The 15,147-nt window shown below is 37.4% G+C and overlaps 1 protein-coding gene across 1 annotated transcript in view; it reads right to left on the reverse strand.

Annotated features, from left to right (window-relative positions):
* Nucleotides 1–14,601, reverse strand: part of LOC113069715 (CUB and sushi domain-containing protein 1-like) — a 169,664-nt gene extending 155,063 nt beyond the window's left edge. Inside the window, exons 1-3 of the mRNA XM_026242837.1 lie at nt 14,410–14,601; nt 13,895–14,019; nt 5,826–5,947 (exon numbers count right to left, since the gene is read on the reverse strand). Of these exons, the coding sequence (XP_026098622.1) occupies nt 5,826–5,947; nt 13,895–14,019; nt 14,410–14,510 (348 nt within the window). The 5' untranslated portion in view covers nt 14,511–14,601. The remainder of the gene's footprint in view (nt 1–5,825; nt 5,948–13,894; nt 14,020–14,409) is intronic.
* Nucleotides 14,602–15,147: the final 546 nt, after the last annotated feature.

The raw sequence follows: 15,147 nt of genomic DNA on the forward strand, positions 1-15,147 counted from the left end.
TGTCTGATTAGGATGAGTGCTTTACTGTCAGGTGCTGGTGCCACCTTCTGTAGAACTTAATGGCACTATTGCTGGTGTCCTCAAATCTTAGTCTGGAGCCCTACAATGGTTCTCGAAGTCAGAAAAGTCATAATGGTGTTAGAAGAATGTTGTCTGTGGTATATTTTCACTGAAAAATAATAAGAAATGCCGCAAATATTACTGGAAAGTATGAGAAAAGCCACAGCAAAATCAGTCTTTTTAGGCCGTAAAAATCAGAAACCGGGTTTCAAACAAATATGTTATTTTCTCTTCTTTTTTATCACATGTATGTGTGAGCAGCTCTGGATAAGGATACTCCTCTTCTTCTTTTGTTTATTTTATTTATTTATTTTACTTTCAAATTGTAACTGGTTTCTTACAAATCATGTATTTTTCACTTTACAGTTTGAAAGAACATGTAAGTGTGACCAGCCCTGTTCAGTTAAGGATACTTCTCTCCTCTTCACCACTGAGCAAGAAACAGAAATATTTAATTTATGGTCCTTTTTTTGGCTTTGTTTTTACAAAAACGAATGAGACACATTGTAACTCTGAACTCAATTGTGTTTTTCAGATGCTGTCACATCCTACAACCACATCATCTGCAGAGAGAAATGGGCAATCAATCACACCAAAATGCACATAGAGGATTATGATTTTACTATTTTATTATTATTATTATATTTATTAAATTTTGTTTTACTTCAAGTATTTATGTTCAATGTCAACTGTCATTTATTAATGTATTCTGCTAATAACTGTTAGAGCACTGTCATTTTTACAACAAATTCACATCATGAAAAAATAAAAGTGCCTATATTGTGGTTGTTTTTTATGTAAAACCATAACACACACTTCAGGATATTGTAATTCCAGGCAGATAGAGGAGTAAAACAATATTAATAAATAATACATACAAATAATATAAATAATTATATAATTATGTAATTTCTTCCTGCAGTGCTTTAGGATCTGAATTTTTTACAAATACAGCTGTCCTGGGAAAACTACGGTTTGCCACAGAAATGCATGGATACACAGTACAGCAAGACACCATGTCAAAGACCATGGAATACCCAATACATGTCACTTGTATAGTTTTGAATGGGGAAAAATGTAACGCTCAATATGGCCGCTGAATAAAAGAGCCAGTTGCTAATCGGTTAAGTCAGTGCATCACTGCAGCTGCCTAGAAGTCCCGGTTGCTATAGAAACAGTCAGCACTCTGAGACGTGGGCTTAGGACTGCGCATGCACACTGGCTGATCTTGCCTGAATAACAAGCTTTTTATAATGCTATTTAAGCAAAAAATAACAACATTTATGACACAGTTGATGTCAGATATCTTTAGGGATTTCAAATACAAACCCGGTTCCAAAAAAAGTTGTGACACCGTACAAATTGTGAATAAAAACAGAATGCAACGATGTGGACGTTTCAAATTTCAATATTTTATTCAGAATACGACAGGGATTATATATTTACCACTGTGTGGCATCCCCTCTTCTTTTAAAACAGTCTTCAATAGGGGTGTAACGATACGCGTATTCGTATTGAACCGTTCGGTACGACGCTTTCGGTTCGGTACGCGGTACGCATTATGTATACCGAACGGTTCGTTGGAGTAATTAATTATATTTGGAAAAAAAAAAAAAAGAGAGAGAGATAGAAATATAATGATATGCGTTCAACAAGGTAGCCCAATAACCCAAACAACGTAACAGGCAACGCCCCTGACACTCCCGAAGAAGAAAAAAACACCATCTTATATGTTTATGTTAGGCTACTCAGCAGGCGCTCGCTCACTCAGTACGCGCTGAAGGCTCGTTGCAAAATAGCCAATGCGTTTAACAGACTAGAAATTAGAAGATCCTCCAATAACCAACAGGTCTGGTGTTTGGGTGCACTTTGGATTCCCTTTAAGCTATAATGGTGATGGCAAGAGAGCGCTCGGGCAGAAGCGCTCGGGCTCGCTCATGAGGCGTCTGTCTTTGCTAAGCAACAATGACGTGCTCTCTCCATGAGACGCGGAAATTTCAGCGAAGGATAAATGGATTTCCTGCTCTAAAAATCGCTTGCAGTAGCTCTGCTACTAAATTTATTTCAAAATGGCAATCCATATACAACTATGATCAGCTGTTCCTTCATCTTGGCTGAGCTCTCAACCTTGTTACGGGAAAGGATGAAGCTGATTGGTTGGTTCTTGTCACATGACCCGCGGTGCGCTTGCGGCATTCTGAAAAGTTGAGATGTTTTTACATTTTGCTGTATCTAAAACGTATCGAACCGAACCGAACCGAACCGTGACATCAGTGTATCGTATCGAACCGAACCGTGAATTTTGTGAACCGTTACACCCCTAGTCTTCAAATGTCTGGGGACTGAGGAGACAAGTTTAACAGGAATATTGTCCCATTTTTGTCTAATACAGGCTTCTAGTTGCTCAACTGTCTTAGGTCTTCTTGGTTGCATCTTCCTCTTTATGATGCGCCAAATGTTTTATATGGGTGAAAAAAGGCTGGCCATTTCAGTACCCGGATCCTTCTTCTACGCAGCCACGATGTTGTAATTGATGCAATATGTGGTCTGGCATTGTCATGTTGGAAAATGCAAGGTCTTCTCTGAAAGAGACGACATCTGGATGGGAGCATATGTTGTTCTAGAGCCTGGATATACCTTTCAGCACTGATGGTGCCTTTCCAGATGTGTAAGCTGCCCATGCCACACGCACTCATGAAACCCCATACCATCAGAGATGCAGACTTCTGAACTGAGCGCTAATAACCACTTGGGTTGTCCTTGTCCTCTTTAGTCCGGATGACGTGGCGTCCCAGTTTTCTAAAAAGAACTTCAAATTTTGATTTGTCTGACCAAAGAACAGTTTTCCACTTTGCTATAGTTCATTTTAAATGAGCCTTGGCCCAGAGAAAATGCCTGCGCTTCTGGATCATGTTTAGATACAGTATGGCTTCTTTTTTGACCTATAGAGTTTTAGCCAGCAACGGCGAATGGCACGGTGGATTGTGTTCACCAACAATGTTTTCTGGTAGTATTCCTGAGCCCATGTTGTGATTTCCATTACAGTAGCATTCCTGTATGTGATGCAGTGCCATGTAAGGATGCCATCTTTGGATGGTATTATGCACTGTAGATGAGGATAACTTCAAACTCTTTGCAATTTTTTCTCAGAGAAACTCCTTTCTGATATTGTTCCACTATTTTTCGCTGCAGCATTGGGGGAATTGTGATCCTCTGCCCATCTTGACTTCTGAGAGACACTGACACTCTGAGAGGATCCTTTTATACCCAATCATGTTGCCAATTGACCTAATAAGTTGCAAATTGGTCCTCCAGCTGTTCCTTATATGTACATTTTACTTTTCGGGCCTCTTATTGCTACCAGTCCCCACTTTTTTTGAAAGTGTAGTTCTCATGAAATCCAAAATGAGCCAATATTTGGCATGACCTTTCAAAATGTCTCACTTTCAAGTCAAGTTTGATACGTTATCTCTATATATAAGTTTATGATTTTTTAAAATTTTTACATTCCTTTTTTACTCACAATTTGTACAGTGTCCCAACTTTTTTGGAATCGGGTTTGAATTATATTTAATTGTAAGCTTGGTGAACAGTTTTGGAGAATTTGATGTTTCCCCATTCAAAGAGACAGGAGTTGCAATTGCATGCCCGAGAGGCATTTCAAAAATTGCCGCAGAGTGACATGACTTGTCTTAAAAGGACTTTGACCATGTTATAAAATTCAGTTTAGGAAGTACATTACCCCAATAAGAGACAGCATGTGTTTAAAACCATGTGTCACAATTAGGGCTGGAATTAGAGCTCACATACATCACGTCTTTCAGCTTGTAGATGATATCTATCACAATATACATGTTTTTGCTCTGAAATGTATAAAAACAACTATTTTATACCCTGTATCTGAGAAACCAACATTCCAACCAAACATTTCAGATTCAATAAATAATCAAGGAATGTTTTCCACAGTAAAACAACAAAAGGAATAATATATATATATATATATATATATATATATATATATATATATATATATATATATATATATATATATATATATATATATATATATATATATATATATATATATATATGCAAACAATAAGTAAATAAACAGACTGAACATTATACTCATCATCAAAAAAATATATATATCTCAAATGTTTAAAAAAAAATTTTTTTTTTAATTTTTTAAAGGGGGGGTGAAATGCTCGTTTTCACTCAATATTCTGTTAATCTTGAGTACCTATAGAGTAGTACTGCATCCTTCATAACTCCAAAAAGTATTTAATTTTATTATATTCATAAGACAAAAGATAGTCTGTACCGATTTTTCCCGGAAAAACACGAGCGCCTGGAGGCATGACGTATGGGCGGAGCTAAAGAATCACGAGCGCGAGTAGGCTTTTGAGTTGAGAGCGTTTGGAAGCTGTAAAGGCTGAAACTGAACGAGAGCAGCAGCAGCAACGACTCGCTCCGAGCGGGGCTCGAACCCGGGTCTCCGAAGGGAGGCAGACTCACTAACAAGGAGGCAGAGATATTTGAAGCAGTTTTACTCACCGCCTGCGGTTCCAACACACAATCTTGACCCTTTTTCGTTGGGATTGCATCATACTTAATAAATAAACGATACGCAAATCCGTCGTCAAACTGGGCTTTGTTTGTAAAACGAGCATTTTAGAAATGCAGGGAACAAACACAAACACTTGCACAACTCCGTTGATGCTCTGTAAAAATAAACTCCATCCACTGGTCCCTTAATGCTGTTTTTTTCTTTGGTAATCTGTGCAGGGTTGTCTTGCCCTGGCAACCAAAAACACACTCCTTTTGTGACATTTCGCGACGCTCTCGCTCTGATCAGTGAATCGCTCTGATCAGTGAAATGTCTGTGCTGCTCAGCCTCGCTATACGGGAGCGCGCGCTCTTCCGGCAGAAGTGCCTTAGGACCCATATAAGGAAATTCCGCTCCATCTAACGTCACACAGACCCATACTCGAAAAAAACTTTCCGAAACTTGTGACAAACCGCAAGGAGTATTTTTGGAACAGAAATACTCCTTCAAACGTACAACTTAATTTTTGAAACTTTGTCCATGTTTAGCATGGGAATCCAACTCTTTAACAGTGTAAAAAACTCAGTATGCATGAAATAGCATTTCACCCCCCCTTTAACAGTTTTGGAGAATTTTACGTTTCAATGTATTATTTGGTGCAATACATCATAATACTGCATTTATGATCAAATAAATACAGCATTGTTGGGCATAAGATATATCTGAAATACCTAAGTAATATCTGCAAAGCATGGGGGGGGGGGAGCAGGATAGCTCTTGTTTACTCTATATGTTGTTTTGACTATTTTCATTTGGTCTTGATTTAGTAACAAAAGCATGAGTCATTCTCATGGTGTGTGTTGAGGTCATGCCGGATTGTATTGCCATCACTCTTGTCACAGAGCTGAAGACATGTGGCTGAACCTAATCAAATCTGGAGACACAGTAATAGCGAGAGACAGTCGGGGCAAGAGGTGGACAATTATGCAAACACTGTGGACTGCAATGCAAATGTCCTCACAAATTATCTTTGAGATTATTTTTGACATTCATGCAAAGTCCCATTCAATTATGTGTTATGTTGGCTATTCAAAAGCATATCATATTTTGGTTTGGTAGATTAAAAATGGACCATAAGCGTGTTTTGTGGAATTGTTCTCTCGTATAACTTGGAGTGAGCCTTAGGTTGCAATTTAGATTTAAATTACAAACATACCTTCTCTGGATCCATCGCTGTTATGACCCACACACAGTGTGCATTATTCTCATACTGGACGGGATAATTTGGAGACGTCATGATGCCTTTAGGCCCCCGAAGATTTGAGCCACAGGTCCGAGCTGTTGAGTACAAAAAAAGTAAAAGTAGATTTAACAATTGCAAAGTTTTATACTTATTGATGTTGCTACTGAAAGGAACGCAACATACTATGAGTTATATGACAACTGGTTTTGTAGATATTCGATCACTAATATAAGAATTTGATGCAATATAACCAGCTTGTCATTACTTAAGGCATTTAAGGCAACTCAAAGGCTTTTCCAGGCATGTGCACTTCATAGAAGGCACTGTGAAGAGTTCAATAAAAACAAACAAACAAATGAATCCAAGTTGGATGAGCAAAGAGAAATGCTGGATATGAATGTAATTATTTTACTACTGCAAATACTGATAAAATAGTGCAATCGAAAGATAAAAGGCCCATTTTACTTGACATTATCAACTTACAATTTTTTGACGTTAGCATCTCGATAAGAACACAAATTATTAAAAAACTACGTTTAGCAATACATTTTTCTGCGCTTTAGTAACCATAACATTTATAACTGATATTCCTCTCCCTTAACCTTTTTACTGAGCTTGTCACAATGCATTATGGGACTGCCTTCTCCATTCATGCATATTTGCAAGGTTGTCTTAAAATATGGCCAAAACTAAACATTTTAGAAGGCATTTTATAATGCTGCCAACCTTGTGGAACAGTCTCTGAGTCAACAGTGCACCTATGATGCCTAAAATGCTTTATACATACACAGCTCACTAGGTTTTCAAATAGATATTTCCATCCCACCCCACACTAAAACACTTCCTTTGAACACATCCAGACCTCACGACATGAGCTAATTTATTTAAGGTCATGCCTCAGAATGACTTGACTCAATCATTGACAAAGTCAGGGTATTTTTTTCCAAACCCTATACTGTGCCAGGGTATTAACTGCTTCTCCCTTGTGTTTAGTCAGGGATTTTCTTTGACAGCTTAAAAGAGCAGCCCCGCTCCGTTACTGTGGCTTCATTGGCTTCTTCACAGGGTACAAAAGAATATTTGGATAGGAGGAGATATGAAGAGATTATATAGCATATATTTTCTCAAAAGGAGCTTATACACTGCAGAAACTACTATGTGAAAATGAATTCGAAATGTTTTGGGAAAAAAAAAAATCTACAGATAACTATCTCAGCAGAAACATTAACCACCAAACTAGTATTATAAAATCAACGTATCACAAATGAATCATAACTCTTTCTTGAACTGGTCTGGATTGATCCACTATCTATCCACCATCAGTCTAGCTCTTATCTATTTACAATATATGCTTTTTTTTGCATCAAAAATACCATCTGCAGTGCCATCTGCATATCATTAGTGAATAATGAACAAAACTGAATGCCCACTATATGTGATAAATAAATGACATACAAACATATGCAAGATAAGCTTCACAACTTAGAACAAAAGGCTGAATAAGTTGAATAATATGTTATTACAGCAATTGCATGACACAGTGTATTACACACTCAAATGTTGATCATTCTTAGGTACAACCAGAGATAATTTATAAGAGACATGTCACTTCCTCAATCCTCCATACAACTATATAAGGAAAACCCGTAACGGCAAACATAACGGTTGTATGCACATGTCCCGCCCCTCCCGCTGGAAAGCCAATCATCTCCTTTTAACAGTCAAGCCAGGAAACATTTAAGCCTATCGTCTGGTTCGCATGTGCACAGTTGAGGTTTTGCGACAGCGGAGACGATTTGGCAACAGCGAGTTGTGGTGTGTGCAAGATCCGATGGAATCCACATAGAAGAGGGTGATCACAATGCGAAGGCACCAGATTGCCAGTTAAAGCATTTTATGTTGACCACAAATATGTTACCTTACATTCTAAGTAAAAGACACTGCGATTCTGGATAGAGACATAAATGAAGTCGGTGTCGTGAACCCTTGCTCATGTGTAGTAAAAGTATAACCTGTGGGAAAAAGGCATTTTAAACCTTATTTTGGGGCAAAGTCATCAAACTTTTCAGCAATTTTTTTCATATTTTACTGCTGTTTCTATACATGCAGTTTTTACGTCCCGGTGACCAGTGAAAGTGCAGTTCTGACTCTCTGCCCATTAATTTAGATAGGAGCCTGGTCTTGTTAGTCTGAAATAGCTGCCCGGAGGCATTGCCAAGATGGCGGCCGAGTGGCAAGACTTGCCTAAAAGGACTTTGGTACAACCAAAAACAACAACAATTAAAGCTGCAAGCAGTGACGAACGGGCCCTCGCACCCGGGCTCACCGGCAGCGAGTGGCTTTAGTGAATAGGTGAACGGTGAGAAATATGCATTTAAACTCATAAATATAAGTGGAAAATATCAAAGTTTACTCCAAATATGTGCCAATCTTCCTGTTGCCAGCAGGTGGTGCTCTCATTATAATGGAATATTGGCCTTCAGATGTTTTCAGGGCAGGACTCTTATCGAACATGAAGTTTGAGGAAGATCGAACAAATTATGCCTGAGTTACAACAACTTCTCTTGCTGTGGCGAGACATCAAAATTTGTCATGGCGCCATGGACACGCCCTTTAACAAAAACTCAAGATCTCCACAAGTTAACATTGCACAGGCCTTTAGATTAGACTGACCACAAAAAATACATTAATCTCAAAAAAATTCTAGGAGTAGTTTGTCGCAGCGTAAAACATGTCACTTCCTGTTGCCAGCAGGTGGTGCTATGACTATAACTGAATATGGGCATGTAGATCTGTTAAGGGCAGAAGTCTTATCTAACATGTGAAGTTTGGGGCAGATTGGACATTGTATGTCTGAGTTACAGCAACTTCCTTTTTCATGGCGAAACATCGAAATTTGTCAGGCCGCCATGGACACGCCCTTTAATGAAACCTCAAGATCACAAAGGTCTTTAGATTTAACTGACCAAGTTTGGTGTTGATCTGAATAAATCTCTAGGAGGAGTTCGTTAAAGTACAACCCCTGAAAATGGCAAAAACAACGCCAATTTTGCAGAGAAAATTCTAAATAACCAACTTCCTGTTGGGATTCGGATTTTGTACCAATAATTTTTGGTACTGGAATTTTGTAGGTATTGGTGTGTTACATGTGTGTACCGATTTTTGTACATGTACGTGAAACATAGCTCGAGGTGCACGCTGTTGAAAGTGAATACGTGGCGCTATCAAGCCAATATGTCACACCCGATGGAATCATGTGAAGTTTGGGGAAGATCAGACATTTTATTCCTGAGTTATAACATCTTTTATTCCCATGGCGAGACATCGAACTTCGTCACAGCACCATTTTAACGAAAACTCAAGATCTTCACAACTTAACATCGCACAGGCCTTTAGATTAGACTGACCACAGTAAAGACATTGATGTCATAAAATTTCTAGGAGTAGTTTGTCGCAGTGTAAAATATGTCACTTCCTGTTGCCAATAGGTGGTGCTATGACTATAACTAAATATGGGCATGTCAATCTGTTCAGGTTCGGTGTCTCATCAAACGTGAAGTTTGGGGAAGATTGGACATTGTATGTCTGAGTTATAGCAACTTCATTTTTCATGGCGTATCATCGAAATTCACCAGGCCGCCACAGACACGCCCTTCAACGAAAACTCAAGATCTTCGCAATTTACATTTACATTTATTCATTTAGCAGACGCTTTTTTCCAAAGCGACTTACAGATGAAGGCAGTGGAAGCAATTAAAAACAACAAAAAGAGAAATGATATATAAGTGCTATAACAAGTCTCAGTTAGGTTAACACAGTACACGTAGCATGGGATTTTAAATAATATAATAAATAAAAAGAAAACAGATAAAATAAAAAAAAGAATAGAGCAAGCTAGTTAGAGGTCTTTACACATACACACATATATATAATTGCATAATAAATTAAAAGAAAAATAGAATACAAAAAGATTAGAAAGGTAGTTAGATTTTTTTAAGAATAGAATTAGAATATTGAGTGTTAAAGTTAGAGGGTCAAATAAAGATGGAAGAGATGTGTTTTAAGCCGATTCTTGAAGATGGCTAAGGACTCAGTTGCTCGGATTGAGTTGGGAAGGTCATTCCACCAAGAGGGAACATTTAATTTAAAAGTCTGTAAAAGTGACTTTGTGCTTCTTTATGATGGCACAATCAAGTGATGTTCACTTGCAGAACGCAAGCTTCTAGAGGGCACATAAGTCTGAAGTAACAAATTTAGGTAAATGGGTCCAGAGCCAGTGGTAGATTTGTAGGGAAATATCAATGTCTTGTATTTTATGCGAGCAGCTATTGGAGGCCAGTGCAAATTCATTAACATCGCAAAGGCCTTTAGATTAGGCATACCAAATTTGGTGTTGATTTGAAGAAATCTCTAGGAGGAGTGTGTTAAAGTACAACAAATGGAAATGACCAAATTTACACAAAATTTGCTCATAATAATAAAATTATTAGACTTCCTGTTGGGTTTAGAATTTTGCTCAAAAGTCTTTTTTGTAGGTATTGGCATGTTACACATGTGTGCCAATTTTCTTGCATGTACGTGAAACATAGCTGGAAGGCTGTTTATTTTATTAGTATAGATGGTGCTGTCGAGCCATTTTGCCACACCCTCTTCTGAATCCTATATCAGATGAAAATTTTCACCAGGTTTGACACGTGTGCAAATTTTCATGACTTTTTGAGCATGTTTAAGCCCTCAAAAAAGAAGCGGAATAATAATATTAATAATAATAATAAACAAAGCAGATACAAGAGGGTTGGCCCTAATAAAAAAAACACATCCAGAATTGTCTAAATGTGAATAGCCTAAAGATTCCTAGCTGTGTCAATAATAAATATGACTTTAATTAAGTAGCAATTTTGGAAATCTTTATGTGAGAAAAAAAGCATGAGATTATCTCCAAAACAGAATGTGAATGAATGGAGTCTCTGTATTCACGCAGGCTTAAATAGATCAGGCAGAGTAACTGCAAATTTAATAGTCAGGGGTTTGGAACCCTAACCTGAATGTTTGAGGAATATCAATACTGTGCTGCTTTGCAAACACTGTCATAATTATAGCAATTTCTCTTAAGGATATTCTCTTCAGTTTGCAGGGTGTACTGTATGTTTGATATCAACATAAATGAGGTCATGCAAGAACAAGAACCTATAAAATAAGAACTCTGGTTACAACTAGTTTTAAATACATGAATAGCTGTGATGTGTCTATTTGTGTCATTTTAATGGTCTGTATACTTGCAAATTGATGTTATAAGTTATAACTTAATTATCAAAGTAGCAGTACATGCATAAATCAGCGGTCAGTTTGAGCTTCTGTTTTATTCGCAGGTACTCCATAATTAACTCAAAACATCTCCTGAGATTTTCTTTAAGACCACCACTAAAAACAGAGAGAGAGAGAGAAAGAGAGAGAGAGAGAAGAGCAAAGCACTGGTATTTACGAAATCACAAAGCTAAAAGGTATTTAACTTCCTGTTTTATACTCTCACTCCCCCTAACATATCACAGGAAGAAGGTAAGGAAGGCATTTTAGGCTTGTGTTTAAAAAGGTTACTTGGCACTGCTGAAGCAAAAAGTGTCTGGATCAATCAATGAATGGTGAGAATTGTGCAGAGAAATTGTCAAACATGGTTATTCCTCTGTCTGCCCATCTGACACACTGCCTTATTTCATTTTGATTCATGTCATTTGGAGGCCTGTGTCCTCTATGCCTTTCAAAGCAGCCCTACTCAGGTCTCATCTTAAGGTACATCTAGCATGAGATAAGGTTTCAGGGATGTCCAAAATATAATACAATTAAATGGTTTGATGTATTTTTCTGACATCAACAACAGCTGCACGTAGATCCAATTTAATGTTAGGAATGTTGTTGTAGAAATTAATTATGCCAGGGCCTGAGGATGTGTACAGATCTAAGCCTTATTCATGAAACATGAGTAGAATGAGTTGTGTAGCAGTTTTATAAACAATTTTTTATGTAAAATATTATAGTACAATATTAAGTACAAAGTTATTAGACAAATTTGATTTAGTATAATAAGAAGACATAAATGTTAAAACCCAGTGTTTGACATGTTGATGTCATCAGGGTCATGGTGCTATGGTATGGTGGTAGATTTTCTTTTTTGTTTGTTGGCATTCTAGTAAATAATAGTGGCTAATAAAAGTAAATATCACTCTTCATTAATCTGCCTGACTAAATTAATAGATGTGGATTAAAATTACAAACTAAGAACAAAGGAGAAGTCACTAGCAAGAGGAAAACAAAGAGTTTTACTAAATAAACCCGGCCTAGACAGTTCATACTTTGAGCAGAGGAGTTGCCAACTGGCAGACTTAGGTCTGAATCCGGACTGCAAAGCCTTTTGATGTAATGAAATAAATAAATACCAAACATTATTTTCTAATAAAATAAAATTTATATCAAGCACATCAAGGTCAGCTCAGTAAAGCCGTTTGGGTCCTACGGTGCCACGGTTTGCTACTGTAGTCAGAGATTTTCTTACTACTAGAAGATGAGGGAGTCTGTATTACCAAAGTCCCTTCACTCATTTCAAGTCATTTCACTTGGTAGCCATCTTTGAAATGCCTCAAGTGCAGCTCCTATTTCTGTAGTAATTTCCTATTCCTATTTTCATATTTGAAAACACCAATGAAATCTGACAACAACTGTCTCATGATTTTTTTTTATTATTTTTTTGTCTTTTGTTCAAATAGCATTTAAAAAATTGTATGCAGGGTAGACCAGCAAGTGTGGATGCACAATCTTAAGTGCACGTCTCAGAATCCAGACTGTTTCTATAGCAACAGGGACTTCTAATGGCAGAGTTAACTCTACCGATTAGCAATTGGCTCTTTTACTCAGAAGATGGGGCGTCTATAGATAGAGCAGCCATATTGAGTGTTGCTTTTCCCCCCATTCAAAGCTATACGAGTGACACTTCTTGGGTCTTTATCATAGATATTTTATAGATGCCACATTCAACTGCTTCAGACATGTTGACATGTCCGCCATTTTGGAACGTCAATGTGCCATCACATTGATCAATGAGTTTCAAGATGCCACAACACTGAGCAGCCTCTGGATGTAAAAAAACACCAGCATTTAAATTTGTAAAGAAATTGGATAAATTTACATGTACGAATGTGTTGGTTTGTATTTTTAATATGTATTAACACTACATTGTAGGTTTTTACTCTATATTACCTTTTAAATGTGTTAGCTAATGGCTTTGTCTTGTTGTGTTAGTTTAGCAAAATCATCTGTTGAAGTATATTGCAGTCAAGCAACAAGAGGTTCAACATACAGTAAGTGTTTTTTTTTGTTTTGTTTTTTTGTTTTTTTGTTTTTTATCTTTTCTCATTTGATTTTAGCGCTGTTGTCTTTGTTAGGAAATCTTTGTCTACTCGGTGCACGTGGCTGTAATGTCTGTTTGTTGAAGTAAAGTCACTATAATGTCTAACGTGGACTATCAATACACACAAACACACAGACACACACACGCACACACACACACACACACATCTATATAAATATATATATATATATATATATATATATATATATATATATATATATATATATATATATATATATATATATAATTTTTTTTTTTTTTTTTTATTGATTCTTTTATTTTATTTATTTTTTTACTAAGATTGTCACAGTGCATTATGGGACTATCTAACAATTTAAGAAACTCTGTTTCTTATTATGCTGTCTACCTTTTGAAACTGCCTTTTTGCCAATAAAAAGCACACCAAATTTTGGAACAGAGCTACAGTTGTCAAGAAAACCCTAAATGCATATTTTAAATCCATACATGTTCTTTGATATATTCACGTGTGCCAGTGTTATCTCTGTTAAATCTGTGTGTCACAACCATTCCTACGAATTGTATGGGCAATACTTCCATGTGGTACATGTCACTTAACAGGATCTGACAACGTCCCTACAGAAAGTGTCTGAGCAGGGGAAAAGAAAGCCATATTTGCACTTACTCCGACAGATAGGCCTGTGGTCACTCCAGGCTGCTAGGGTCTCAGTCACTCTCTGGCAAGTGATGCTCTTTGATCCCTGCAGTACATAGCTGTCGTCGCAGGAAAACTGGATACTGGCTCCAACCCTGCCGGAGTTGAAATGACTGTCAGCGATCATCCGGCTACACAAGTTACACAATCAACCCCAGACCCTGTATATATCTCTTACACATCTTTCTTTGGTTAGATGAAAGCAGTTTCAGTCAAACGTCTATAAACCGAATGTCTCTTCTATTTTCAGAATCCCCCACATCGTATTCCATTAAAGGCAGAACAAGTAATGGCACTTGGTTTTTCTGTAGGGGCATTAGAAACCCACTTAGTAGCAGTGACCAAAGGTCCTGGTGGTAATGGCCAATCGGTATGGGAGTTCAGATGGACATGTCAAACAGCAGGCCCAGGCCTGATTAACGCTGTGTCATGAAGTTAAAAAGGACAAGCGCAAAAGATAAGAGAGAAAAAAAAAGAAGACCTACTGAAAGCTGGAGCCAATTCTTTTCCCGTTCTCAGGAATCCCTGGATCTGGACAAATGTCTGCAGCCATCCCACCTTGGCTTACTGCATTAAGAGAGAGCATGCAAGAGAAGACAAAACACACAAGGCAAGAGAGGAAACAAAATTAGACTTATTTTGTCCGATAGTCGACTGGTTACCCTGATCTTCAAATTCAAAAAAGATTTCACCCCACAAAACAAACCCCCCCCCCCCCCGCCCCGCCACCCTTGTTCTTTTGGATTATCTCGATGAGTTTTTGTAACATCTGTAATAGTTGTGTATGAGTCCCTCAGTTGTTCTCAGTGTGAAAAGATGGATCTCACAATCATACAGTTACTTTCGGAAAAGGTTCACATATGCAGAAGATGCTGGAAAACCATGCTGAAAAGAAGGTGGAGGAGCTGGGGGATTTTTCTGAAGAACAGCGGGCAGTTGAACTGCTCAGGACCAACACAGGACTAATGAACAACTATCACAAAACAGAAAATCAGTCGTGGATCATCCAGGAAATGACACACAGTATTAAGATTTGAGGGCATATGCACTTTTGAACAGGGTAATTTTTGTAAATTAAGTTCATTTTTTATTTATTTATTATTATTATTTTTTGATTATACATTAACATATATTATTTGAAATAGCTTATTCAGGACAGAACTAAATAAAGAAAATCTGTGCAATTTTCATGATCTCTCTTATTTTGTTAAAATCTTTAACAT

Source organism: Carassius auratus, unplaced genomic scaffold (assembly GCF_003368295.1).
Source record: "Carassius auratus strain Wakin unplaced genomic scaffold, ASM336829v1 scaf_tig00002331, whole genome shotgun sequence".
Classification (NCBI taxonomy): domain Eukaryota; kingdom Metazoa; phylum Chordata; class Actinopteri; order Cypriniformes; family Cyprinidae; genus Carassius; species Carassius auratus.